Source organism: Tachyglossus aculeatus, chromosome Y3 (genome assembly GCF_015852505.1).
Source record: "Tachyglossus aculeatus isolate mTacAcu1 chromosome Y3, mTacAcu1.pri, whole genome shotgun sequence".
Taxonomy (NCBI): Eukaryota; Metazoa; Chordata; class Mammalia; order Monotremata; family Tachyglossidae; genus Tachyglossus; species Tachyglossus aculeatus.
In genome coordinates this window covers 2,716,843-2,744,426 of record NC_052095.1, presented here as the reverse complement: position 1 = coordinate 2,744,426, position 27,584 = coordinate 2,716,843, and the positions used below count along the sequence as shown (strand labels likewise).

Below are 27,584 nucleotides of genomic sequence, written 5' to 3'. Positions count from 1 at the left end.
ATTTATTATCTAATCCAATAACTGTACAAGAATAATCAGAAAATATTAGCTCCAAAGTAATATAATGAAACTGGTATATTTATAATTAAACGTACATATGTGTATACCTTACAAATAAAATATAAAGTACAATGTGAAGAGTAAAATAAACAAAAAATTAGTTGATATCCCTGGAAATGGAATCATCTAACAAGTCAAATTCCTCTGAGTTTCTCAAAACTATAAAAATACACCCTCGGGAATTACAAAATGGAAGGTGAACTGACAATATTACAAACAAAATAGAACGAACTGTTTCATCACATTAATAAAAAACATTAAAAAGGCAACTTTCATGCACTGCTCTGTTACACATTATTTTATTTTTCACAGTGTACACTTACCCGATATATTGCAGAGGATGACTCTGATGAATAACAATTCTACACGTGGGGCAAGTGTTATTTTCCTCCAAATATTTAACCAGGCAACTTCTACAAACTGTTTTCAAAAGTACATGTACAATTAGAAAGTCCACATTTACTATTTATATCTGAATGAAAATAAGGTCTATGAAAATGAAGTACTATTTATTTTTGAATAAAAATTTAAAAATAAAATCACTGAAAATTAACCACACATTTCTAAGAATTTATACAAAACTTTTCAAACTTAAATAGATTTTTACTCTTCCGAAGATTTCAACCAGAGTATCCAAAACTCAACAACAAAGAGAAAGCAAAGCTAATCCTCGATACCACCATATTAGCCTTTTGATGGGTGAGTAAATAAAAGGAAAAAGAAGATAGGAAATGAAGAGAAGACAAACAGAAATACTAAATACAAATACTAAACTGAAAGATCCAAATTTAGGTATATTCAAAAATGTTATTCCATATGTTAATCTGTTATTTCATATGAAAAAATGGGGTTTTTTAGAATTATAGAAATACTAAAAATATTCAATGCTCTGGCTCAAGTTTTGAGGTTTTCATTTTTGTTGCTGTTGTTGTTTTTTAAAAATGGTATGTGTTAAGCATTTACAATGTGCCAGGCACTGTACTAAGCACTCCAGTACACACAACTAATTAAGTTGGACATAGTCCATGGTCCACATGGGACTCACAGTCTTAATCCTTATTTAAAGATGAAGTAACTGAGTCACAGAGAAACTAAGTGATTTGCTCAATGTCACAAAGCACACAGTGCTGCATCAGGATAAGAACTCAGATCCTTCTGACTTTCATGCCTGTACTCTACCACTGGCCACCTTCGTTCTTGTTTTATTTAAAATATTAATACAATTAATAATTATTTAAAGGAAGGACATTTCTAATTTTTAGTATCAACACACATTTCATCTCATCACCTATAGCCACCGCACAAATCTCTACCTCACCAATTCTGATAGCTAACCAAACCTCACCTGCCTTCTCTCCCACTCACCTCCACCCCATAAATCTATACTGTTCCCCTTCAGAAGCCTCCAATCTTTTGACCTCATTCAAGTTTCCCAATTCACCATGCCCCATTCAGCCTCCATACCCAAACTACCTTCCCTTGATCACCAAATTTATGCTTTCAACAGCACCCTCTCTGTGGAACTCAACTCACTTGCTCCCCTTATTCATTCAGTCAGTCAGTCTTATTAACTGAGTGCTTACTGTACACAGAGCACTGTACTAAGTGCTTGGAAAGTACAATTCGGCAACAGACACAGTCCCTACCTAAGAATGGGTTCACAGTCTAGAAGGGAGAGACATACAACAAAACAAGTAGACAAGTGTCGATACCATCAAAACTGATAAACATAATTAAAGATAAATACACATCATTAATAAAATATATAAAATAATAAATATGTACAAATATACACAAGTGCTGTGGGGAGGGGAAGGAGGAATGGCAGAGGGAGGGAGTGGAGATGGTGAAGAGAGGACGAGCAGAGGAAAAATGGGGGGGCTTGGTCTGGGAAGGCCTCGTGGAGGAGGTGGGCTCAGTAGGCTTTGAAGGAGGAAGAGAGCTAGTCTGGCAAATGTATGGAGGGAGGGCATTCCAGGCCAGGGGAAGGACATGGGCCAGGGGTCAACGGCGGGACAGGTGAGAACAAGGAACAGCGAGGTGGTTAGCAGTAGAGGAGTGGAGTGTGCAGGCTGGGCTGTAGAATGACGGAAAGAAGGTAAGGCAGGAAAGGTCAAAGTGATAGAGAGCTTTGAAGCCAATAATGAGGAGTTTTGCTTCATATGAAGCTTGATAGGCAACCGCTAGAGATTTTTGAGGAAGGGAGTGACACCTGTCCACATGTTTTGTTTTGTTGTCCGTCTCCCCCTTCTAGACTGGGAGCCCATTGTCAGGTAGGGACTGTCTCCATACGTTGCCGACTTGGACTTCCCAAGCGCTTAGTACAGTGCTCTGCACATAGTAAGCGCACAATAAATACGATTGAATGAATGAATGAATGTATATGTGTTTGTACATATTTATCACTCTATTTATTTATTTATTTTACTTGTACATATTTATTCTATTTATTTTATTCTGTTAATATGTTTTGTTTTGTTGTCCATCTCCCCCTTCTGGACTGTGAGAAATCACAGAGCACACTCAATAAATACGATTGAATGAACGAATGATGGTATTGAGGCCTGTCCACATGTTTTGTTTTGTTGTCCAACTCCCCCTTCTAGACTGTGAGCCTGCTGTTGGGTAGGGACCGTCTCTATATGTTGCCAACTTGGACTTCCCAAGCACTTAGTCCAGTGCTCTCCACATAGTAAGCACTCAATAAATATGACTGAATGAAAGAATGATGGCACTGAGGCCTGTTCACATGTTTTGTTTTGTCGTCCGTCTCCCCCTTCTAGACCAGGAGCCCGTTGTCAGGTAGGGACCGTCTCTAGATGTTGCCAACTTGGACTTCCCAAATGCTTAGTACAGTGCTCTGCACACATAAGCGCTGAATAAATACGATTGAGTGAATGAATGAATGTATATATGTTTGTACATATTTATCACTCTACTTATTTATTTTGCTTGTATATATTTATTCTATTTATTTTATTTTGTTAATATGTTTTGTTTTGCTCTCTGTCTCCCCCCCTTAGACTGTGAGCCCACTGTTGGGTAGGGACCGTCTCTAGATGTTGCCAACTTGGACTTCCCAAGCACTTAGTACAGTGCTCTGCACACAGTAAGCACTCAATAAATACGATTGATTGACTGATTGATTCATTGATTGATTGACTGATTGATTGATTGATTGATTGATACTAACCCACAGTCCTAGGACACCTCCACAGTCCACTTCTTTTGCTCTTGTGCACAACTGCAAAGCGCTGCTGGTGGAATCTAGATATCAGGCCAACCTCATTGACTTCAAATTTATCCATAAATGCCTTAACACTGCCCTTTCCTCTTCCCAGTAAAATTATTTCTCCATTCTTGCTGACTCCCACGCCCACAGCTCTTAACAGTGGTTCCAGACATTAACCCTCTTCAAACTCCCTCCTCCCACCTTCCTTATCACTTTCCCCTAATGACTGACCACCTACTTTATAGAGAAAATTGAATTAACAGGTGAGATCTATCTAAAATCTCTCCTGCCCCTCCCCAGCTCCTCCTACCCTACAGAGAAACAGCACGGCTTAGCAGAAAGATCATGGGTTTGGGAGTCCGAGGCTGTGGGTTCTAATTCCAGCTCTGCAACTTGTCAGCTGTGTGACTCACTCCCTTGGTGAACTCATTCACTCCCACAGCTTCAACTATCATCTCTACGCTGATGACACCCAAATCTACATCTCTGCCCCTGTTCTTTCTCCCTCCTTCCAGGCTCGTATCTCTTTCTGCCTTCAAGACATCTCCATCTGGACGTCTGCCCACCATCTAAAACTCAATATGTCCAAAACTGAACTACTTACCTTCCCTCCCAAACCCTGCCCTCTCCCGGACTTTCCCACCACTATAGACCTGTCTCACAAGCCCACAACCTTAGTGTCATCCTCGACTCCGCTCTCTTGTTTACCCTACACATCCAATCCGTCACCAAAACCTGCTGGTCTCACCTCCACAACATCACCTAGATCCACCCTTTCCTCTCCATCCAAACTGCCACCTCAATGGTTCAAGCTCTCATCTTATCCCGACTGGATTATTGCATCAGCCTCCTCTCTGATCTCCCATCCTCCTGTCTCTCCCCACTTCCATCTATATTTCACTCTGCTGCCTGGATCATCTTTGTGCAGAAACGCTCTGGGCATGTTACTCCCCTCCCCAAAAATCTCCAGTGGCTATCTGTCAACCTATGAATCAAGCAAAAACTCCTCACTCTTGGCTTCAAGGCTCTCTATCACCTCACTCCCTCCTACCTCACCTCCCTTCTCTCCTTCTACAGCCCAGCCCGCACCCTCTGCTCCTTTGCCACTAACCTCCTCACTGTACCTCATTATTGCCTGTCCTGCTACCCCAGCCCACATCCTTCCCCTGGCGTGGAATGCCCTCCCTCCACCCATCCACCAAGCTAGCTCTCTTCCTCCCTTCGAAGCCCTACTGAGAGCTCACCTCCTCCAGGAGGCCTTCCCAGACTGAGCCCCCTTTTTCCTCTCCTCCCCATCCCCCCGCCCTACCTCCTTCCCCTCCCCACAGCACTTGCATATATATTTGTACAGATTTATTTATTTTACTTGTACATATTTACTATTCTATTTACATATAGCTTTAATTCTATTTGTTCTGGCAATTTTGACACCTATCTGCATGTTTTGTTTTGCTTTGTTGTCTGTCTCCCCCTTCTAGACTACAAGCCCATTGTTGGGTAGGGACCATCTCTATATGCTGCCGACTTGTACTTCCCAAGCACTTAGTACAGTGCTCTGCACACAGTAAGCACTCAATAAATATGACTGACTGAATGAATGAATAAATGAATGAATGAATGACTTTGGGCAAGTCACTTAACTTCTCTGTGCCTCAGTTACCTCATCTGTAAAATGGGGATTAAGACTGTGAGCCCCACATGGGACAACCAGATTACCTTGTATCTCTCCAAGCACTTTGAACAGTGCTTGGCACATAATAAGCACTTAATAAATACCATCATTACTATTATTATTATTATTACCCTCTACCTCTTTTTCAACTCTCCCATCTTTCCCATCAGTATCTCAAGAGGAGATATCCTGCCTTCTATCAAAATCCACTCTCTCCACCTGCATATCTGCCCCCTCCTTTCTTCTCTCCCTATTTATCTTCAATCCTTTCACTTTCCAATGGCTTCTTCCTCATTGATTTCCAATATGTCCATGTTTCTCCTATCCTATCCTAAAAAACCCTCCCTTAACCCCACAGCTCTCTCCAGTAGTAACCCACTTCCCTCCTACTATTCCTTTTTCAAATTCCTCTAGCAAGTTGTTTACACCTATTGTCTCAAATTCCTTTCCTCCAATTCTCTCCTTGATGCCCTCCAATCTAGCTTCTGTTCCATTTGCTCCACAAAAACCATCCTCTCAAAGGTCACAAATGATCTCCTTCTTGCCAAATCGAATGGCCATCCTAATCCCCGTCGACCTCTCATGTGCCTTAAACTCTTTCGACCATCTTCTTCTCCTGGAAACATTACCCAACTTCAGCTTCACTGACACTGTTCTCTTCTGGTAACTCTCTGGCCGCTTTTCTCAGTCTCTTTCACGGGCTCCTTCTCCAACTCCCTACCCCTAACTTTGTCCCTCATAGTCACTGGTGACCTCAGAGAAGGCTATTTCTGTGCAGTGAAGTAGCAGATGTCAGATTTCAGTGAGTCAGGAAGAGAAGTGGAGGAGAGGAAATGTTGCAGCAAGTGTAGACAACAGTTAAGGATTTTGGAGAGGAATGGTAGCAGGGAGATGGGCAGTAACTGTGGAGAATCATAGGTTAAGGGAGGGTTTTTTAAGATACGGGATACATGGGCATTCTTGAAAGCAGTGGGAATGGTTCCACTGGAAATGAATGGTTGAAGATCAAGGTCAGGGAGGGAAGAAAGGAAGTTGTGTACCCTTCCTTCCAATTCTCTCTTTGCACGCCTGCAGTTGGGCAGAACAGAAATCATCCTCTCTAAGGTAAACAATGACCCCCTTCCTTTCAAATCTAACTGCCTCTACTCCATTCTAATCCTCCTTGACCTCTCAATTGCCTGTGACACTGCAGACCACCTCCTTTGTCTGGAAATATTGCCTCACCTCAGTTTTACTAACATTGTCTCCCCTTTGTTCTCCTCCTACCTCTGTGGCAGCTCCTTTGTCTCTTTTGTTAACTATTCCTCTGTTTCCCACTCTCTAAACTGGGGGGACCCTCAGGGCTCAGTTCTGAGTACCCTTCTATTCTCCTTTTACCCCCACTTCTTTGGAGAATTCATTTGCCTCCACAGCTTCAACAACCACCTTCTAGACTGTGAGCCCGCTGATGGGTAAGGACTGTCTCTATATGTTGCCAACTTGTACTTCCCAAGTGCTTAGTGCAGTGCTCTGCACACAGTAAGCACTCAATAAATACGATCGAATGAATGAATGAACCACCTCCATATGGCTGATTCCCAAATCTCCCTCTCGAGCCCTGACTTTTCTCCTTCTCGTAGTCTCATATTTTTTCCAAGCTGAAGAGCATCTTTACTTGGAGGCCCTGCTGATACCTTAAACATAATATGTACAAAACAGACTCCTCATCCTCCTATGAATCAAGTTTCTAAGAGTTCATAGACATCTTTTTAATTAGCCCTTTATAATTAGTGTTATATAACAAAAAATTGATAGTCACAGGCTTTTTGCTAGGTAACTTGTAAAGCAAGATATATGAACCTGTTGATTTTCTAAATTCTAAATGGAATAATATCATAGGTGATATTGGACTGACCAAAGAAAACATCTGAGTGGGGATTACCATCCCCTCTGACTTTTAAAAATTTGTCTAGATAAGAAAAGGAATACTTTTACTTACAGAACTACAAACTCCCAGTAGATAGAATGCAAAGTTCCTGGTCTCCATGAGCTGACAGTGCGGAGATGGATGGAGATCTGTTTTGTTTTGTTGCCTGTCTCCCCCTTCTAAACTGTGAGCCCGCTGTTGGATAGGAACCATCTCTATATGTTGCCGACATACTTCCCAACTGCTTAGAACAGTGCTCTGCACACAGTGAGCGCTCAATAAATATGACTGAATGAATGAATGAATGAGTCTGTTGTTTGCCAGGAAATGGACCTGGAGATATTAGCAAGACGGGATAGGGACCACTCATTCAATCACTCAATTCACTCAATCTTATTTACTAAGCATTTGGGAAAGTACAATACACAGCAAAAAGACAGTCTCTGCTCACAACAAGCTCATAATCTAGAGGGGAAGATGGACATTAACAGAAATAACTAACTAAATAAATTAATAAATTACAGCTATATACATATGTGCTATGGGGATGGGAGGGAGAATGAATGAAGGGAGCAAGTCAGGGCAGAGTAGAAGGGAGTGGAAGAAAAGGAGAGGAGAACTTAGTAAGGGTAGGTTTCTTGGAGGAGATGTGCCTTTAATAAGGCTCTGAAGTGGGGGGAGAGCAATTATCTGTCTGACATGAAGAGGGAGGGCATTTCAGGCCAGAGGTAAGATGTGAGCAGAAGTTGGCAGAAAGATAGATGAGACAGAGGTAGAGTGAGAAGGTAAGCATTGTAAGAAGGTAAGAAGTGTGTGGGTTGTAGTAGGAGAATAGTACAGTGCTCTGCACACCATAAGCACTCAATAAATATGATTAAATGAATGAATGAATGGTGAAATGACTTAGGAGGGGGCAAGATGATTAAGTGCTTTAAAGCCAACTGTAAGGAGTTTTTGTCTGACCAGAAAATTGGGGTGGAGCTCTACTAATAAAACCTATTCTAAAGTACACCACTAGGCCTACTGCCATAACTGACACACATCCTCATGTTGTAATTTGTTTCTTTCAATAACTCCATTGCACAGTATCCAGATAGGCTCAAGTTATCAGAAGAACACCTCCTAGGCTTCAGTGTAAACAGTCAGTAAATCGTATTTATTGAGACTATTCTGTCCGCAGAGCATTGTACTATGTGCTGGGGAGAGTAGAACATAACAATATAAAGATATATTCCCAGGCCAGAACATGCTTACAGTCAAGGGGGACTGAGACTAAGGCTCTAAGCCGCACCTTTCCTCAGCTGCCACTCCTTTCTGTGTTGCCCTGACCTGTTCCGTTTTCTTAACCCCATCTCCCCACCCTATAGCACTTATGTATATATGTATATATTTATAAAATTCCATTTATTTATCTTGTTGCCTGTTTACTTGTATTGATGTCTGTCTCCCTACCTCTAGACTGTGAGCCCGTTGTGGGCAAGGACTCCTTCTCTTTACGCTGTATTGCACTGTCCAAGTGCTTAGTACAGTGCTCTGCACACAGTAGTACAATTGGACGGACGGACAGATGGATGGATGAATGAATGAGGAACTATATATAAATAAAATTACAGATATGTATGTAAGTACCGTGCAGCTGGGAGTGGGGAAGAATTAAGAGAGCAAGTCAAGATGACACAGAAGGTAGTGCGAGAAGAGGAAAGTAGGGCTTAGTCAGGGAAGGTCTCTTGAAGGAGATGTGCCTTCCAGATGGCTTTGAAGAGGTGAGAGTAATTGTTGGATATGAAGGGGGTGTTCCAGGCCAGAAGAAAAATGTGGGCAAGAGGTCAGCAGTGAGGTAGGTGAGATCAAGGTACATTGGGTTGGTTGGCATTAGATGAGCTGGGTTGTAGTATAAGACAATAGCAAGGTGAGATAGGAGGGGTAAGGTGATTGAGTGCTTTATAGCCAATGGTAATGAGTTGCTGTTTGATTTGGAGGTGGACAGGTAACTACTATAGTTTCTTGAAGAGTGGGGAAACAAGGCCAGAAAATTTTAGTACAAAAATAGTCTGGGAAGGAGAGTGAAGTGTGGACTGGACTGAGGAGAGACAGTACGGAGGGAGGTTAGTTAATACGGAAGCAGTTACAGTAACCAAAGTGGGATAAGATAAATTCTTGGATAAATGTGGTAGCAGTTTGGATGGGGAGAAAGGGAGGGTTTTAGCAATGTTGTGAAGGTTGAACCAAAAGTTTTAGTGAATGGACTGAATATGTGGGTTGAGAGAAAGGAGTCAAGGATAATGCTAAATAGCCAAAAACGAGACTGAGCAATAAGAGGAGAAAGTCAAAGAGGAGCACAGTGTATACCACTCACCAGGCCAACCTCTTACCACCTCAAGTACATCCTCATCTGCCATAACCTCGTCTTCTCCTCCTACTAGAAACACTATTTCCCTTCTTCTACTGACTCCCATACCCTCTGACTACCCAAAACAAGTCTATAATTGCTCATGTGGATCACGGGAAGTCCACTTTGACTAACTCACTGGTTTGTAAAGCTGGGATTATTGCCTCTGCCCGGGCTGGTGAGACTCATTTCACTGACACGAGAAAAGATGAACAGGAAAGATGTATTACCATCAAATCCATGTAAGTTTCTTTGATCTCAGTGTTTTGATTAAATATCCTTGAAATTATTCTAATTGAAATATAAAACCTAGGTCAGATAAGTAGGTTCTGTAGCAGTAAAAGTATTTAATATTAAGTACTGGCTGTGTGCAGAACTGCTGGGAATAAAGTTCAGGAAAAGAAATAAACACAATCCTTGCCTCAAGAGACTCGTACTCCAAGAATAAGGTAAGGTATGGAATAGGTGATAGACACAAGGGGGAAACAAAATGAATGTTCTTAAATGCTTAATGTCATTAATTTTCTTCACAGAGTAAAGAATTAGTGTGGACAGTCCTTTGACAATGAAAACTAAAATTAAGTGTGGTTCTGTGCTTTATTTGGGTATTCTTGCTATTTCTTCTTGCTCTTGGATTTTTGCATTTGCACTTTTTATTCACCCATCACTCAGCACCATAGTACTATGTACATGTTCGTAGTTTATTTGTTTACATAGCTGTCTGTCTTCCCCATAGACTGTAATCTTGTTGTGGGCAGGGAACAGACATCAACACTGTTAGACTGTTCTCTCCCAATGAGTCAATCAGCTGTATTTATTGTGTGCAGTATAAGAGACACCTTCTCTGCCTATAACAAGCTTGCAGTCTGGAGATGGAAAAGCACTTAGAACAGTGCTCAGCCCACAGTAAGTGCTCAGTAAATATAATAATAATAATGATAATGGCATTTATGAAGCACTTACTATGTGCAAAGAACTGTTCTAAGCGCTGGAGAGGTTACAAGGTGATCAGGTTGTCCCACAGGGGACTCACAACTTTTGACCAATTGGTTTTAGTGCCATCTCTCTCTTCTATGAGCTATCTGAGAACGACTTAAACTTCATCAAGCAAACTAAAGATGGTTCTGGTTTTCTTATCAACCTCATCGACTCTCCTGGGCATGTGGACTTTTCATCCGAAGTGACAGCTGCTCTCCGGGTCACTGATGGTGCCTTGGTAGTTGTGGATTGCGTATCTGGTGAGCACTAATGTCCTTTTCCTACTATCTGGAGGACGATTTCCCAACGAAATAGCAGACCACAGTTGGTTTCCACAGAAACAGCAAGGCCTAGTGAAAAGAGCTTGGAAGACGTGGATTCTAATCCAAGCTGCCACTTGCTGCTGGGTGACCTCGGGCCTTGACACTTAACTTGCCTAGGGCTCATCTGTAGAATTGCGGATAGGATGCAATTCTCCCTCTCCTTTACATTATGTGCCCTGGATGGGATGGGAAGTTTATCTTATCTGATTGCAGCATATCTGTTCCATTGTTTAGAACAGGGCTTGACACAAGAGAAAGGGCTTAACAAGTACCACATTATTATGGCTTATTATTATTATTATTATTACTCCTTAGGAGTGTGTGTACAGACAGAGACAGTACTACGCCAGGCAATTGCTGAGAGAATTAAGCCTGTTTTGATGATGAATAAAATGGACCGGGCACTCCTTGAGCTGCAGCTGGAACCTGAAGAACTGTACCAGACATTTCAAAGGATTGTGGAGAATGTGAATGTCATCATTTCCACATATGGGGAAGGGGAAAGTGGTCCAATGGGTAATATTATGGTAAGCAAAGAGAAAGACGGTCAGATTTGAAGGTGGGATGAAATGTCTCAATTGGTCAGCAGATTTGAGATGAAAATGACTTTCAACATGGGAATGCAATCAAAAACATTATCACAATTTCTCTGAAGAAATCTGGATCTCCATCATTTGTTGTCACTGCTCCCTCCCCTTAGACTGTATGCCTTATGTAATTCAGGGACTATATCTTATATAAGCCTGGCACAGTGAATGCTTAACATGCCAGTATGATTAATGTAACTAAATAAAAATCTACCCTCAACTTAAGGTTCTCCATTAGCTGGTCTGTCTCAAGGAAATCTCAGAATATTTTAGCGTGGCTTTCTCTTTCTACCAAGCAAGTCTTCTAACCGTTCTAAATTCTTGAATTTCAAGCATGTGACTTGTAGCTCATGACATGAGTACTGAGAATTTCCTTTCCTCTTGTCTTGGCCAAGCAATCATGCCGTCAAGTTCCTGAGAGCAAGATTAATTCTCTCACTTTTCAAATGGTAGTTTTATTTTTTTACTTACAATTATTAATTATATCTATTTTCTTTCTACTTTTTGTCTATTTACATATACCGACTCCCCTGTTAGACTGATGACTTGTTCCCTTGTATCTGCCAATAATTCACTATGATCATAAACCTTTGTTATATTTTCTCCAAACTTATTCTCATAGCTTTTAAGCTGATGTTATGAAAACTTTCTACAGCAATGTTTCTACAGTGCAGAAAGGATTGTCAAAATGAGTGGGTTGCGTATATGAAAAGAACAGCTTATGGTACTTTAAATCCTATACATGATGCCCGGTATAGGATTATATCTATTGGTTTACATCTATATGATACTGGTTTATATCAAGCAATCTGAAGGCAGTTTTTTGTTTTAACTGGAAGTCTTTGGAATTTGGCCACTTGTTAATCTGCCTTTGGAACCATTTAGATAACTGGCATTTCTGGTAACTCATTTTTAATTCAACTTTCAGATTGATCCAGTCCTTGGTACTGTTGGGTTTGGTTCTGGACTGCACGGCTGGGCCTTTACTTTGAAGCAATTTGCTGAGATGTACGTTGCAAAGTTCGCTGCCAAGGGTGAAGGTCAGCTGGGACCAGCTGAAAGGGCCAAAAAAGTGGAGGACATGATGAAGAAGTTGTGGGGTGACAGGTGAGAAATCCTAGGAAAGATAGTCCAATTTCCTTGTAAGTACTGCTAATAGTTGTAATAATGATATTTAAAGTACTTGATATTTAAAGGGCGTGCAAAATACCTCACTGGAGAATTGGAGAAACAATTAAATAGGATATTTAGCAGGGTCTCTGGCCCTCACAGGACCCACAGTCCAAGATGAAAGGTAAAAGACAACAGATAATCGATCAGCGGTATTGGACAGATAGTAAACACAAACAAACAAGGAGAAGATAAAACTGTAAAAACAAATCAAGATCCAGGTTCCCGTATTTCATTCATTCATTCAATCGTATTTATTGAGTGCGTACTGTGTGCAGAGCACTGTACTAAGCGCTTGGGAGGTACAAGTTGGCAACATATAGAGATGGTCCCTACCCAACAGTGTATTTAACCTCTAATGTGCAATAAGAATTTTTCAGAGTAAAAGAAATCCTCCACCTATGAAGTCTGTTCATAATTTTGTATGGGTGCATTACAAATTCTTGTATTCGTACATCTTCAGCTGTCTCTTCAACCCTGACATCTGCAGTCTTGCATTTCCTCCTGCCTTCAGGACATCTACTGGATATCAGCCAATGTTTCAAAATTAACATGATCAAAACAGAACTCCTTGGTTTCTCACCTAAGCCCTGTACTCCCTCTGACTCTTATCAGTGCAGAAAACAATACTATCCTCACAAGCTCATAACCTTAGCATTATTTTCAACTCATCTGTCATTCAACCTATCTATTCAACTATTCAACCTGTAACGAAATCCTGTTGATTCTGCCTTCACAATATTTCAAGAATCTGCCCTTTCCTCTCCATCGCCTCCAACTTAGCTGTCTTTGACCCTAACAATCACCCCTGTCCCTTGGAAACATCCAAATGGGGCTTCACTGCCACTGTCCTCTCCTGGTGATTCTGCTACCCCTCTGGCCATTCATTCTCAAGTCTCTTTCATGAGCCTCCTCTGTCTCCCACCCCCTAACTGTGGGAGTCCCTCAAAGTTCAGTTCTGGCTCCCTTTTCTATACTCCACCTACAGCCACACCCCTTGGAAAACTCATTCATTCCTATGGTTTCAACTAGCATCTATGCAAATGATTCCCAAATCTGCATCTCCAGCCTTATCTCCTTCTCTCCGCAGTCTCACATTTCATCCAGCCTTCAAGACATCTACATCTCTACTTGGATGTTCTGTTGTCACCTCCAAAACAAAACTCTCATCTTCCCACCCAAACCCTGTCCTTACTTTACCATCAATGTAGGCAGCACTACCAACCTTCCTGTTTCACAAGCCCAAAACCTTGATGTAATCCTCGACTCATATCTCTCATTCAAGTCACATAACCAACCTGTCACTAAATCCTGTCAGTTCCCCTAACACAACACTGCTAAAGCCCACCCTTTCCATCCAAACGGCTACCATGTGAATCCAAACACTTAGGTTATCCCACCTTGATTAGTGTATCAGCTTCCTTCCTGCCCTGCCTGTCACTTGTCCAGTCCATACTTCACTCTGCTGCCTGGATCATTTTCCTACAAAAACATTCAGTCCATGTATCCCCACTCTGAAGAACCTCCAGCTGTTGCCCATGAACCTCCACATCAAACAGAAACTTGCTACTGTAGGCTTTGAAGCTCTCAATCTTGCCCACCTGCATCTCCTCACTGCTTTCCTACAACAACCCAGCAAGGCCACTAGTGCCAACATATCTACTCAGTGTATCTCGATTTCTTCTATCTCACCACCAACCTCGCCCACCTCCGTCTCTGGCCTGAACTGCCCTCCCTCTTCATATCAGACAATCACTCTCTCCACCTTCAAAGACTTATTGAGGCAAACTCCAACAGGCCTTCCCTGACACTAAGCCCTCATTTCCTCTTTTCCCACTCACTCCTTAATACACAGCCCTAATTTACTCCCTTTATTCACCCCCCCCCCAGCCCCAAATTACTTATGTACATAACTGTAATTTGTTCATATTAATGGCTATCTCCCCCTCTAGAGTAAGCTTGCTGTGGGCACAGAATGTGCCTACCAATTCTGTTGCATTGTTCTCTCCCAAGCACTTAGTACAGTGCTCTGCACACAGTAAGTGCTTAATGAATACGATTGATTGATTCCATCTAAACTGCTACTACACTATTTCAAACACTTCCTTTCCCCCTCTAGACTGACATTATTATGAGCAGGGAATGTGCCTGTTTGTTGTAGTATTGTATGTTCTCCCAAACTGCTTAGTCGAATGCTCTGCACACAGTAATTGATCAACACATACGATTGAACGCATTGTTATTATGATTATTATTATTATGGTATTTGCTAAGTGCTTACTATGTGCCAAGCGCTGTTCTAAGCGTTGGGGTAGTTACAAGGTAATCAGGTTGTCCCAAGTGGGACTCACAGTCTTAATCCCATTTTACAGATGAGGTAACTGAGGCACAGAGAAGTTAAGTGGCTTTCCCAAGGTCACCCAGCAGACAAGTGGCAGAGCTGAGATTAGAACCCACAACCTCTGACTCCCAAGCCCGTGCTCTTTCCACTGACATGCAGCTTCTATGATTGAACGAACACACACACACACACGCGCACACACGCACACATCCCCCCACCACCTCCCACCCCCCCACCCCCCTACTACTACAGACTTCTCACTCCTTAAACCTCGATTGGCTCTTCCTCTCCCCTGGTGACAAAACTGAAACCATCGGGCACATACCCTATAAAATTTCAACTTCACCCTCCTCAACTCCTTCTTGCCCTCCTATTCCACTCCTCCTTCCTTTTGGACTATCTTTCATGAGGAGATTTCTCGCCTGCTTTAAATATCTCCACCCATCTGCACCTCTGACCCCACTGCCTCAGTTTTCACCTCGCCCCCCGCCCCCACTCCCACCTCACCTCCCTTCTGTCCTTCTACAGCCCAGCCCGCACCCCCCCCCCCCCCCCCCCCCCCCGGCCGCTAATCTCTTCACCATGCCTCGTCCTCACCTGTCCCGCTGTCGACTCCCGGCCCACGTCATCCCCCTGGCCTGGAACGCCCTCCCTCCGCACATCCGCCAAGCTAGCTCTTTTCCTCCCTTCAAGGCCCTACTGAGAGCTCACCTCCTCCAGGAGGCCTTCCCAGACTGAGCCCCCTCCCCACCCCCCCCGCCTTACCTCCTTCCCCTCCCCACAGCACCTATATATATGTATACATGTTTGTGCATATTTATTACTCTATTTATTTATTTACTTTATTTGTACATATTTATTCTATTTATTTTATTTTGTCAATATGTTTTGTTTTGTTCTCTGTCTCCCCCTTCTAGACTGTGAGCCCACTGTTGGGTAGGGACCGTCTCTATATGTTGCCAACTTGTACTTCCCAAGCGCTTAGTACAGTGCTCTGCACACAGTAAGCGCTCAATAAATACAACTCAATGAATGAATGAATTAAAAGAAAAAACCACAAACACTATAAAAAAACCCACTTTCATCCATTGTTTCCCTCTATGACTGCAGTCTTCAACCACTCACTTCTGATAGACCTTTTCCCTGTGCTTCCAAAACCCACCCAAGTCTTCTCTATCCTAAAAAACCCACTCTTCATTCCATTGCCCAATCCAGTGACTCTCTCCTTTCATTCATTCATTCAATCGTATTTATTGAGCGCTTACTGTGTGCAGAGCACTGTACTAAGCGCTTGGGAAGTACAAGTTGGCAACATATAGAGACGGTCCCTACCCAACAGTGGGCTCACAGTCTCTTATTATTCTTGCCCTACCTCCTCAAACAGATTGTTTACACACATTGTCTCCATTCATTTTCCTCCGCCTGTCTACTAAACTTACATAGTCTGGCTTTGTACCCATCATTACAATGAAAACACTCTTTTCCATGTCACCAATAACTTCCTCTGCCCTAACTCCAGTTAGGCTCTTACTCTAATCCTTTGTGACCTCTCAACAGTACCTGTCACTGTGGACTATGCCTTTCTATAAACACCATCAAATCTCAATTCTTCTGACACTGTCCTCTCCTGGTTCTCCTTCTGTATCTCTGGTGGCTTCTTCTCATGTTTGCTGGCTCTTCTGTTTCCCACTCTCCAACTCCTTAAAGTGCAGTTCTGAGCCTCCTTCCATTTTCAACCTACACTCAATTTTTTAAAAAGGTATTTCTTAAGCACTTACTATTTGCCAGACACTAATAATAATAATTACAGCATTTGTTAAGCACTTACTATGTGCCAGGCCCTATACTAAGCACTGGGATGACACATGTAAATGGGTTTGGACCCAGACCCTGACCCACACAGGGCTCACAGTCTTCACCCACATTTTACAGATGAGGTAACTGAGGCACGCAGAGGTTAGGTGGCTTTCCCAAGTCCACACAGCAGACAAGTGGCTTAGTACAGTGCTCTGCACAGTAAGTGCTCAATAAATACGACTGACTGACTGAATGAATGAATGAATGAATGAAGTGGCGGAGCTGGGACTAAAACCCATCACCTTCTGATTCCCAGGCCCGTGCTCTAACCACAACACCAAGCTGCTTTTCTAAGCACTATACTAAGCACTAAGAGGTAGATACATGCTAATCAGGTTGGACACAGTCCATGCCCTACATGGGGCTCATAGTCTTCATCCCTACTTTACAGATGAGGTAACTGAGGTACAGAGAATTTACATGACTTGACCAAAGTCACACAATGGAAAAGTGGCAGAACTGGGATTAGAACCCAGTTCTTTCTGACTCCCAGGCCCGCACTCTATTTACATTTTCCTCATCCGTAAAAGAGGGATTAACTCCTACCCGCTCCTAAATAAACTGTGAGTGCCATGTGGGACCTGGTTGTGCCCAAATTGACAATCTTTTACTTACCCCAGCGCTTAGAACACAGTTTGTGCTTAACAAATACTAATTCCTCCTCTTCTGCATTCCAGCACTTCCCTCTTCTCAAGCCAACCTATTTACAGTGACTCATCCTTAACTCTCTCATGCTCAACCTCTTGCTCATGTCCTCTTCTGCCTGGAACTGTCCCTCTTTCACAACTGGCAGACCACTGATCTCCTCATCTTCAAGGCCCTGCTAAACTTACATCTGTGTGTCAGAAAGCCTTTCATGATTAAAGGCTCATTTTCCTGCCCTATTCCTCCCCTGTAAAGCCACTTAAGCACTTCTGCATCACCTAAGCACTTGGGAACTTATGTGCACTTACTGCACTTACGTACATAGCTTTCATCTCTATTACTTCCTCCTGCCTGGAATTCTTATACAGGTTGCCTTCCCGGTAAGTTGGTAAATTTCTGGAGGACAGAGATCATGTCTATTAACTCCTCTGTACTCTGCCAAGTGCTTAATACAATCCTCAATTCAGAGCAAGTGCTCAGTAAACGGCTGGTTGTTAAATAAGTAATACTTCTCTCCCATATTCCCCTTCCCCATAAATCTGCCTTGTTCCCATCCAATTTTCTAAAGTCATCATGCTCCATCTGGACTCCATACCCAACCTGCCTTCTCTGAACACAAATCGACACCCTCAATACTGCCCCTCAACTAAACTCAACTCCTATGCCCCTTTCTCCCTCTGCTGAACTCATAGCACAGAACTGAAGCCGTGGATAATAATAATAATAATAGTAACGATGTTGTTTGTTGAGCGCTTGCTGTGTGCCAAGCACTGTTCTAAGTACTGGGACAGATACAAGGTAATCAGGTTGTCCCATGTGGGGCTCACAGTCTTTAATCCCGATTTGACAGATGAGGGAACTGAGGCACAGAGAAGTTAAGTGACTTGCCCAAGGTCATACAGCAGACAAGTGGGGGAGCCGAGATTAGAACCCATGACCTCTGACTCCCAAGCCTGGGCTCTTTCCACTAAGCCACACTGCTTCTACGATCCTCCTCAGTGATCCACCTATTTACATCCAACTTATTTATGTGCTTACTGATTTATCAATCAATTATTGGTAAACACTGTGTGCAGAGCACAACACTAAGAAGTAGGAAGAGTTGGCAGATGTGTTCCCTGGGCACGGAAGTTTATGGTCTACACAGGGAAATAGCAGAGTAGCGCTAGGATAAATACTAGAGTGTAAGAATATTTACACAAACGTTATAGGGGATGGGACGAATATCCGAATGCTTAAAGGGTACACTGCTAGAATTCACAGTCAACACAGGAGAGAGCAAATAGGACAAATAGAAGCTTAGTCTGGGAAGGACTTTTAGAGAAGATGTCATCTTAGGAAGTTTTGAAATTGGGAACTATAGCGGACTGTTGGATATGAAGGAGGAGGGAATGTTTCGGAGTTTTTTTAGTCGTATTTGTTAAGGCTTACGATGTGCCAGACACTGTACTAAATGCTGGGATAAATACCAGATAATCAAACAAAATCAATCAATTGTATTTATTCAGTGCGTACTATCTGCAGAGCACTGTACTAAGCACTTGGGAGAGTTCGATACAACAGAATTATCAGACACGTTCACTGCCCATCACAAGCTTACAGTCTAGAGGGAGTTTATGGCTGAGAGGGGTCTAATCAGCCCATGCCAGATGTGGGGCTCACAGCACATTTTTTTTTTTTTTTTTTTGTCAAGTGGTTATTATGTGCCAGGCACTTTATTTACTGAGCCCTGGGTTAGATACAAGTTAATCAGGTTGGACAAAGTCCCTGTCTCAGATAGGGCTCACACTCTTAATCCCCATATAGGCAAAGAGGAGCTAAGTAACTGGCCCAAGGCCACACATCAGACAGATGGCCTGGCCCCCAGGCCCACGCTCTTTTGATTAAGTCAGTCGGTTGTATTTACTATACTAAGAATTTGGGAGCATACAATGTACCAGCCACGTTCCCTGCCCATAACAACTTTACAAGCCTTGAGAGGGAGACAGATGTCAGTATAAATAAATAAAATTACAGATCTGTACATCAGTGCTATGGGGCTGGGAGGGGGATGCATAAAGGGAGCAAGGCAGGATGATGCAGAAGGAAGTAGGAGAAGAGGAAAGGAGGACTTGGTAAGAAAAAGCCTCTTGGGAGAGATGGGCCTTCAATAAGGCTCTGAAAGGGGGAGAGTACTGTAACTGTCTGACAGACATGATCACTCCTCAGCTCCACTGACCTCCAGAGTGCTCCATCCCACCTCACCCACTCACCAATTTGGTCACACACTCAATCTCATCACCTCTAGCCACTGCACAGTCACTACCCTCTCCAACTCTGAAATCCCTCTGAAATCTGATCACGGCCCCCTCATGGGGAGACTAACTGTCTGACAGACATGATCATTCCTCAGCTCCACTGACCTCCAGAGTGCTCCATCCCACCTCACCCACTCACCAGTTTGGTCACAAACTCAATCTCATCATCTCTAGCCACTGCACAGTCTCTACCCTCACCAACTCTGAAATTCCTCTGAAATCTGACCATGACCTCCTCACCTGCCTTCTCTCCCACACACTTCGTCCCCACAATTCTGTACTGTCCCGCCACAGAGATCTCCAAATTTTTGACTCCATACAATTTTCTCAACTCATCATGCCCCATTTAGTCTCCATACCCAAACTACCTTCCTTTGATCACCAAATTGATCACCCTCTCCACCGAACTCAGCTCACTTGCTCCCCTATCCTTTTGTTGATCTCAAACCACTAACCCACAGCTCTGGATCACCTCTACAGTCCAACTCCTTCAATCCTGTGCATGAGGCACAGAGTGCTGCTAGAAGAAATCTAGATATCGGACCAATGTCATCCAAGTTTATCCTTGCGCGCTTTAACTCTGCCCTCTCCTTTACCCGGCAAAATTACTTCTCCATTCTTATTGACAACCATGCCCATCACAGGTTGTTCCACATCTTTAACTCCCTCCTTAAACCCCCACCTCCCCCATCCCTTGCCCCTAGTGTCCTGGACACCAATTTTCATCAAGAAAATTTACTCTATCAGGCGTGACCGCCCTAAAACCTCCCTGCCCCTCTCCAGTCCCTTCCCTTTTTTGCCCCTTCTTCAACTCCCCCATCCTTCCCAGCAGTATCTCTAGAGTAAATCTCCTGCTTTACTCAATCCACCTCCTCCATGTGTGCATCTGGACCCCATTCCTTTCTCTCCTTATCAAAACAGTTGCCTTCTTCCATCTTCCCTCCTTAATTGCTATTTTCAACTGTTCACTCTCCAACAGCTTCTTCCCTACTGCATTCAAACATGCCCATATCTCCCTTATCTTAAAAAACCCTCCCTAGACCCCACTGCTCCCTCCAGTTATTGCTCCACCTCCCTCCTACCATTCCCCTCCAACCTTCTTGAGCGAGCTGCCTACACCCACTGTCTCAAGTTTCTCACCTTCAGTTTTCTCTTACTGTCCCACACAGGCCGCACAGTCTTCATCCTCATTTTACAGATGAGGTAACTGAGGCACAGAGAATTTAAGTGGCTTTCCCATGGCCACACAGCAGGCAAGTGGTGGAGCTGGGATTAGAACCCATGACCTTCTGACTCCGAGGCCTGTGCTCTATCCACTACACCAAGCTAATACAGTCTCCCTCCTACCCTGCCTCAGTTCTGCTACACCAAGTCTGCAAATTCTGCAGTAACACCAAGCCACTCAGTAACTGTCTCATCCCACTGCTAATGCCTTGCCCACATCTTGGCTCCTCCTTCCCCTCCCCAAAGCACCTGTATGTATGTCTGTACAGATTTATCACTCTTTTTGTTTGACTTGTACATATTTACTCTTCTATTTATTGTGTTAATGATAATAATTCATTCATTCATTCAATCGCATTTATTGAGCGCTTACTGTGTGCAGAGCACTCTGCTAAGCGCTTGGGAAGTACAGGTTGGCAACATATAGAGATGGTCCCTACCCAACAGTGGGCTCATCATTATGTTGCCAACTTGTACTTCCCAAGCGCTTAGTACAGTGCTCTGCACACAGTAAACGCTCAATAAATACGATTGAATGAATGAATGATTATACAAGGTAATCAGGTTGTCCCACGTGGGGCTCACAGTCTTCATCCCCATTTTACAGACGAGGGAACTGAAGCACAGAGAGGTTAAGTGACTTGCCCAGAGTCACACGGCTGACAAGTGGCAGAGAAGGGATTAGAACCCACGACCTCTGACTCCCAAGCCCGGGCTCTTTCCACTAAGCAACGCTGCTTCCATAATAACTCACAGTCTAGAAATAATGATGGCATTTATTGAGGGCAAAGCACTGTTCCAAGCACTGGGGAGGTTGCGGGGTGGTCAGGTTGTCCCACGGGGGGCTCACAGTCTTCATCCCCAGTTTCCAGATGAGGGAGCTGAGGCCCAGAGGAGTGATGTGACTTGCCCAGGGTCGCACAGCTGACAAGTGGCGGAGGCGACATTTGAACCCATGACCTCTGACTCCAAAGCCCGGGCTCTTTCCACTGAGCCACGCTGCTTCTCTAATGATGTGCATCCAGCTTTATTTCTATTTATTCTGACAACTTGACACCCGCCCACATGTTTTGTTTTGTTGTCCGTCTCCCCCTTCTAGACTGTGAGCCCGTTGTCGGGTAGGGGCCGTCCCTATATGTCGCCAACTTGTACTTCCCAAACGCTTAGTACAGTGCCCTGCACACAGTAAACGCTCAAGAAATACCATGAGTGAATGAATCTTCCCTTGGTCCTGGAATTTCTGCCCTCTTCATATCAGGTAATAATAATAATTTTAATACTTGTAAAGCACTTACTAAGTGCCAAGCACTGTTCTAAGCACTAGGGGAGATACAAGGTAATCAGGTTGTCCCACACAGGGCTCATAGTCTTAATCCCCATTTTCCAGGTGGGGTCACTGAGGCACAGAGAAGTTAAGTGACCTGCCCAAAGTCACACAGCTGACAAGTGGCGGAGCCGGGATTAGAACCCATGACCTCTGACTCCCAAGCCCACACTGTTTCCACTGAGCCAAGCTGCTTCTCAGGCTCATGATAGCTTACCATTCTCCCCTCCTTTAAAACAAAAAGTCTTATAAAATCACATCTTCAACTTGCCTTCCTTTACTAAGCCCACATTTTCCCTATTTGTCCTCACCTATGCATCCACTGTGTCTTTATCTGTGCAGTCCTTAAGCACTTTGGTACGTCAAGTCCATGGCACTGAAGGAGTAATCCTATACTCTATTTCCCCTATATGGAATTTATTTTAACGCTTGTCTCTGAAGATTTTAGGCTCCCTGTGGACAAGACTTCATCTGCCAAGTGCTCAGTAAATACTGTTAATGTGATTGGATGTACCGTGGAAATGAAACCCCCAGTTATTTAGCTCAGAATTGTGCCTCTGATGGTCTTTAAGTTGGCTGAATTTCTTTTTAGGTTTTTTGATTCTGCCAATGGCAAGTTTAGCAAATCTGCCACCAGCCCTGATGGAAAAAAATTGCCCAGAACTTTTTGTCAACTCATTTTGGACCCCATCTTCAAAGTAGGTAATTAGTCCAAACTCAATTCACTGTATTTATCCTAAAGTCATGTCACTGAATTATGTTTGGTGTGCATATCGTGTGTAAAGGTTTTGACTTAATGTCTACAGGTAAAGTCCTAAAATCTGACTGACAATTATTTTGGATACTGAATTAATTGTGAGACCAGTTGGCTTGATTTCAGAAGAGTTCTGCAAGTTGGTTCTTAGTTTTGGCATTTTGTGTTAAAGGTTTTTGATGCAATTATGAACTTCAAGAAAGAGGATACCACTAAACTGATTGAGAAGTTAGATATCAAGTTGGACAGTGAAGACAAGGACAAGGAGGGCAAACCTCTTCTGAAGGTAAAAAGTGTCATTTGTGTGTTCTTATGTAAAACTGCAGGACCCGAAAATTGTTTCTTGCTGAATTTAGATTTTATGTTTAGGCTGTGATGAGACGCTGGTTACCTGCTGGAGATGCTCTGCTTCAGATGATCACCATTCATCTGCCTTCCCCTGTGACAGCTCAGAAATACCGCTGTGAACTTCTGTATGAAGGCCCTCCTGATGATGAGGCTGCTATAGGTTTGTGCTGAGGTTTTTCTAAGGTATTTGTTACCACTGTTGCAAATACTGGTACCCTAAGCACTGAGGGTAGGTACAAATGAATTAGATCAGACACAGTCCCTATCCTGGGGCTCACGATGTGAGGATCTGAGAGATTTACTAAATCCGTTTCATGTTGGTTACTGTGATTTTTTTTTTTCCTATTTCCCAGTATGAACATCAGAGTTGCCTCTACAGAGGAAGCTTCCCGTCAATTACTCACTTTATTTTTCAGGTATTAAGAGTTGTGATCCTAAAGGTCCCTTAATGATGTACATCTCTAAAATGGTTCCAACCTCAGACAAGGGTCGCTTCTATGCCTTTGGACGGGTCTTTTCTGGTGTTGTTTCCACTGGCCTGAAAGTCAGAATTATGGGACCAAATTATACTCCTGGCCGGAAAGAAGATCTGTACTTGAAGCCAATCCAAAGGTTGGTAAACAGGCTATGCATATATCCTCAATTTCTAAAATAATTAAATTTCTTTATGATCTGAGTTTGGATTATTACATTCAAAATTTTATGGTTATAATAACCAGTAGCTAATGTTTTATTGGACTCTTCTGGTTTATATTCACATAATGTATTTGTTGTTTTGTGCGAAGTTCTTTACAGCCAGATTGCCAAATTTGTAGCAGTTTAGTGAAAAGTCAAGTGTTGTTTTTCATAACCAAACACCTTGCTTCATTTGCTTCTGTTACTACGTAATCGTGAGCTCTAATTCTCTTACTAATTGAGGAAAGGAACCTCACTTCCTCTTACTGTGTGTAAAAGTGGCAGTTATCCCATTCATTCATTCAGTTGTATTTATTGAGCGCTTATTTTGTGCAGAGCACTGTACTACGCACTTGGAAAGTACAGTTTAGCAGTGTTCATAGTAACAGTGGGTAGTTTTCCAGGAAGACTACACCGAGGAATTGAATGTTTGCTACAGTTAATGTGAAAAAATTTCAAGCTCTTGGAGTAACGAATAATTTTTCCAGTAAAGATGGACAAGGACTGGATTGTGGTGCTTACTAACTGCTGGAGTAGATACAAGATAATCAGATAGGACACAGTCCCTGTCCCTCATGGGACTCACAGCATAAGGAGGAGTGGAAGGAGATATTTCAATCCCCATTTTACAGATGAGGAAACTGGAACATAGAAGTTAAGTGTCTTCCTCAAGATCGCACAGCGGCCAACAGTCTGCTGTGTCCTCCCAGCCCTGACCTCTTTCCACTAGGCCATGCTGTTCCACGCAACTTTACTTTTTTGTATCTATGGAAATGCACTCCTTCCTTGCCATGTAACTAATCTGTAATTTTCCTCTTCAGAACAATTTTGATGATGGGCCGTTATGTTGAGCCTATTGAAGATGTGCCTTGTGGTAACATTGTTGGTCTGGTTGGGGTGGATCAATTCCTTGTGAAGACTGGTACCATCACCACTTTTAAGCATGCTCATAACATGAGGGTAATGAAGTTCAGTGTCAGTCCTGTGGTGAGAGTAGCTGTTGAAGCAAAGAACCCAGCTGATTTGCCTAAACTGGTGGAAGGCCTCAAGCGTTTGGCCAAATCTGATCCTACGGTTCAGGTAAGTTCCATTCAGTCATATGAATCAATCAGTGGTGTGTAGCACTTACTGGTACAGACCACTGTCTTAAAGGCATGGATAATGCAATACAATAAAGTACTAATATGAGTACATGAATTACGGTTCTGTAATGTACATTAATGTGTAAGGGGTTGAAGATAGGGTGAGTGTCGAGTTCCTAAAGGATACAGTTCCAAGTGTGTGAAGTAAGAAGTCTGAAGACTTCTCAGTATAATGAATAGATTACAGGAAAATGTAGTATTTCTTAATAAGCACATATTTTGTGACCTGCCAGGAGATAGCCTGGATAACACGAATTGACTGAATACAACAATGATTAAAATAATGCTCCTAAGCACTGAAATAAAGATTTGACTCCATGACAACCTCAGATCTCACGGCAAGGTCTGCTTATGCCAAATCTATTGTAATGTGGTTTCCCAAGTGCTTAGTACAGTTCTCTGCACAAAGTAAGCATTTAATAAATATTTGTTGATTTACTACAGTGTCGCTGTTTTCTAAACAGAACCTAAGTGTCTAGACGAGCTAAAGGTGCTACTGAAAATACTAGTTTAGACTCTGTTGAGTTTTTTTGAATTATTAGAATTATTTAATTATTATTTGTATTACATATTATTATTACATTCCATATTATTATATTATTTACCCTGATTTGTTTTTCAGTGTATCACTGAAGAGACTGGAGAACATATTATTGCTGGTGCTGGAGAGTTGCACCTGGAAATCTGCCTAAAGGATCTTGAAGAGGATCATGCATGTATTCCCATTAAGGTAAACCCTTCCCTGAGTTACTGCACAGTAGTAGGGAAAATGAATTTGTCTCCCAAAAGTGTGCCACTGGCCAACAATTTGGACTTGGGTGGCTATTTGCTCTATTGTTCTTTGAGAACCAGGCAGATTGCTTCTTGGATGATTGTGTGTTTGTGAAATAATGAACCCAGTTTTGCAAGTCCCACCCTAGTTCAAGTATCAGCATTCCCAACCTCCATGGGTTTTATAAGGAATCCACTCTGTATGTCACTAGCTTGGAGTTCATGGGGCAACTGGCCCTGAAACACCGGACCCCTACAAACAGACAGTGTATTCCTTCATTGTAGCAGCTCAGCAGAGCAACAACAAAAGGACGTGCCCTGTGAGGATGAAACCCTTTCAGCCCATTCTGTGACTAATTTGATGTAAATTTTGAGACATCCAAACTCTTTGGTGCATCCTTGCCTATACTCACCCTACAAACAGCACTGCATTTAAAGACTGAAATGTGGAGGGGTTTCCTTAGAGAAGCAGCGTGGCTCAGTGGAAAGAGCACGGGCTTTGGAGTCAGAGGTCATGGGTTAAAATGCCGGCTCCGCCAGTTGTCAGCTGTGTGACTTTGGGCAAGTCACTTAACTTCTCCCCCTTTTAGACTGTGAGCCCACTGTTGGGTAGGGACTGTCTCTATATGTTGCCAACTTGTACTTCCCAAGCGCTTAGTACAGTGCTCTGCACACAGTAAGCGCTCAATAAATCCTATTAATTGATTGATTGATTCTCTGTGCCTCAGTTACCTAATCTGTAAAATGGGGATTAAGACTGTGAGCCCCCCATGGGACAACCTGATCACCTTGTAATTTCCCCAGTACTTAGAACAGTGCTTTGCACGGAGTAAGCGCTTAATAAATGCCATCATTATTAGTATTATTAACAGAGGAACATTAAGCCTTAAGCAATGAAATAAAATCGTTGATCACTATTGACCATCATTTGTCCAATCTTCAAAATGTTAGCATTAGTACCTAAGAACTTATGATGTAAACAGCACTCTCTGTTCCAAGTTCTGGGAAAGAATTCATAGGTGGGAAAAAGACCCTAATGAGTCATTCAGTGGTATTTATTGTGTGTTTGCTATATGGATAGCATTGTACTAAGCGCTTAAGAGGACAGTACAACAGAGTCAGTTACAACAGAATTAGCTTACAGCTCCTACTTCTCAGGGGCTCGCCATCTAAACTTTCTAGAGCCATTGGATATGGCAAGGGCTGGGAGTGGATTAAGGAGACAGTTGAAGGCAGCTGGTGTAGACATGTGCAGGCATCAAGTCTGGAGAAGAGAGGTAGGAGGGAGATTTGGTATAAATCAAAGCAGTCATGAGGCAAGGGAGGTATTTTTAGGATAGGGAACACAGGAGTATTTTTGAAAACAGTGGGGAAGAAGCTACTAGAAAGTAAACAATTTTAGTTGACTACCAGAGGGAGGGAAGGTGGGCGGGGGCAAGAAATGAGAGATGCTAAAGGACGGGGTCACAGATGTGTACCCAGATGGAATGGGTAGATTTTTGAGAGGGGGCAGGAAATGTCATTTTGAGATTCTGCTGGGAGAGTTGAAGACAGGGCAAGAGGAAGGAGGGAGTGTAGAGGCGCAGGGGAGACTTTATTTAGGAAGGTCATGCCTGATGGTCCTATCTGGCTTCCATCCCCTTCACTCCACAGAAATCACCCTTTCAAAGGTCACCAGTGGTCTTTCTTCTTGGCAAATCCAGTAGCCCCTACTCCATCCTTATCCTCCTCGACCTCTCAACTGCCTTTGGCACTGTCGACAACCTCCTTCTCCTGGAAACATTTATCCAACCCCATCTTCACTGACTTTGGCCTCTCCTGGGTCTCCTTCTCTCTCTCTGGCCGCTCATTCTCCATCTTTTTCACAGGCTCCTCCACTGCTTCCCACC

The 27,584-nt window shown here is 42.9% G+C and overlaps 1 protein-coding gene across 1 annotated transcript in view; it reads left to right on the top strand.

Moving 5' to 3' along the window:
- Nucleotides 1–27,584, top strand: part of LOC119946720 (elongation factor 2-like) — a 52,403-nt gene that overhangs the window by 20,836 nt on the left and 3,983 nt on the right. Inside the window, exons 3-15 of the mRNA XM_038768132.1 lie at nucleotides 678–759; nucleotides 9,411–9,501; nucleotides 9,687–9,713; nucleotides 10,316–10,497; nucleotides 10,876–11,087; nucleotides 12,076–12,254; nucleotides 22,598–22,703; nucleotides 22,932–23,045; nucleotides 23,129–23,267; nucleotides 23,524–23,719; nucleotides 24,604–24,862; nucleotides 25,547–25,654; nucleotides 25,908–26,015. Of these exons, the coding sequence (XP_038624060.1) occupies nucleotides 678–759; nucleotides 9,411–9,501; nucleotides 9,687–9,713; nucleotides 10,316–10,497; nucleotides 10,876–11,087; nucleotides 12,076–12,254; nucleotides 22,598–22,703; nucleotides 22,932–23,045; nucleotides 23,129–23,267; nucleotides 23,524–23,719; nucleotides 24,604–24,862; nucleotides 25,547–25,654; nucleotides 25,908–26,015 (1,803 nt within the window). The remainder of the gene's footprint in view (nucleotides 1–677; nucleotides 760–9,410; nucleotides 9,502–9,686; nucleotides 9,714–10,315; nucleotides 10,498–10,875; nucleotides 11,088–12,075; nucleotides 12,255–22,597; nucleotides 22,704–22,931; nucleotides 23,046–23,128; nucleotides 23,268–23,523; nucleotides 23,720–24,603; nucleotides 24,863–25,546; nucleotides 25,655–25,907; nucleotides 26,016–27,584) is intronic.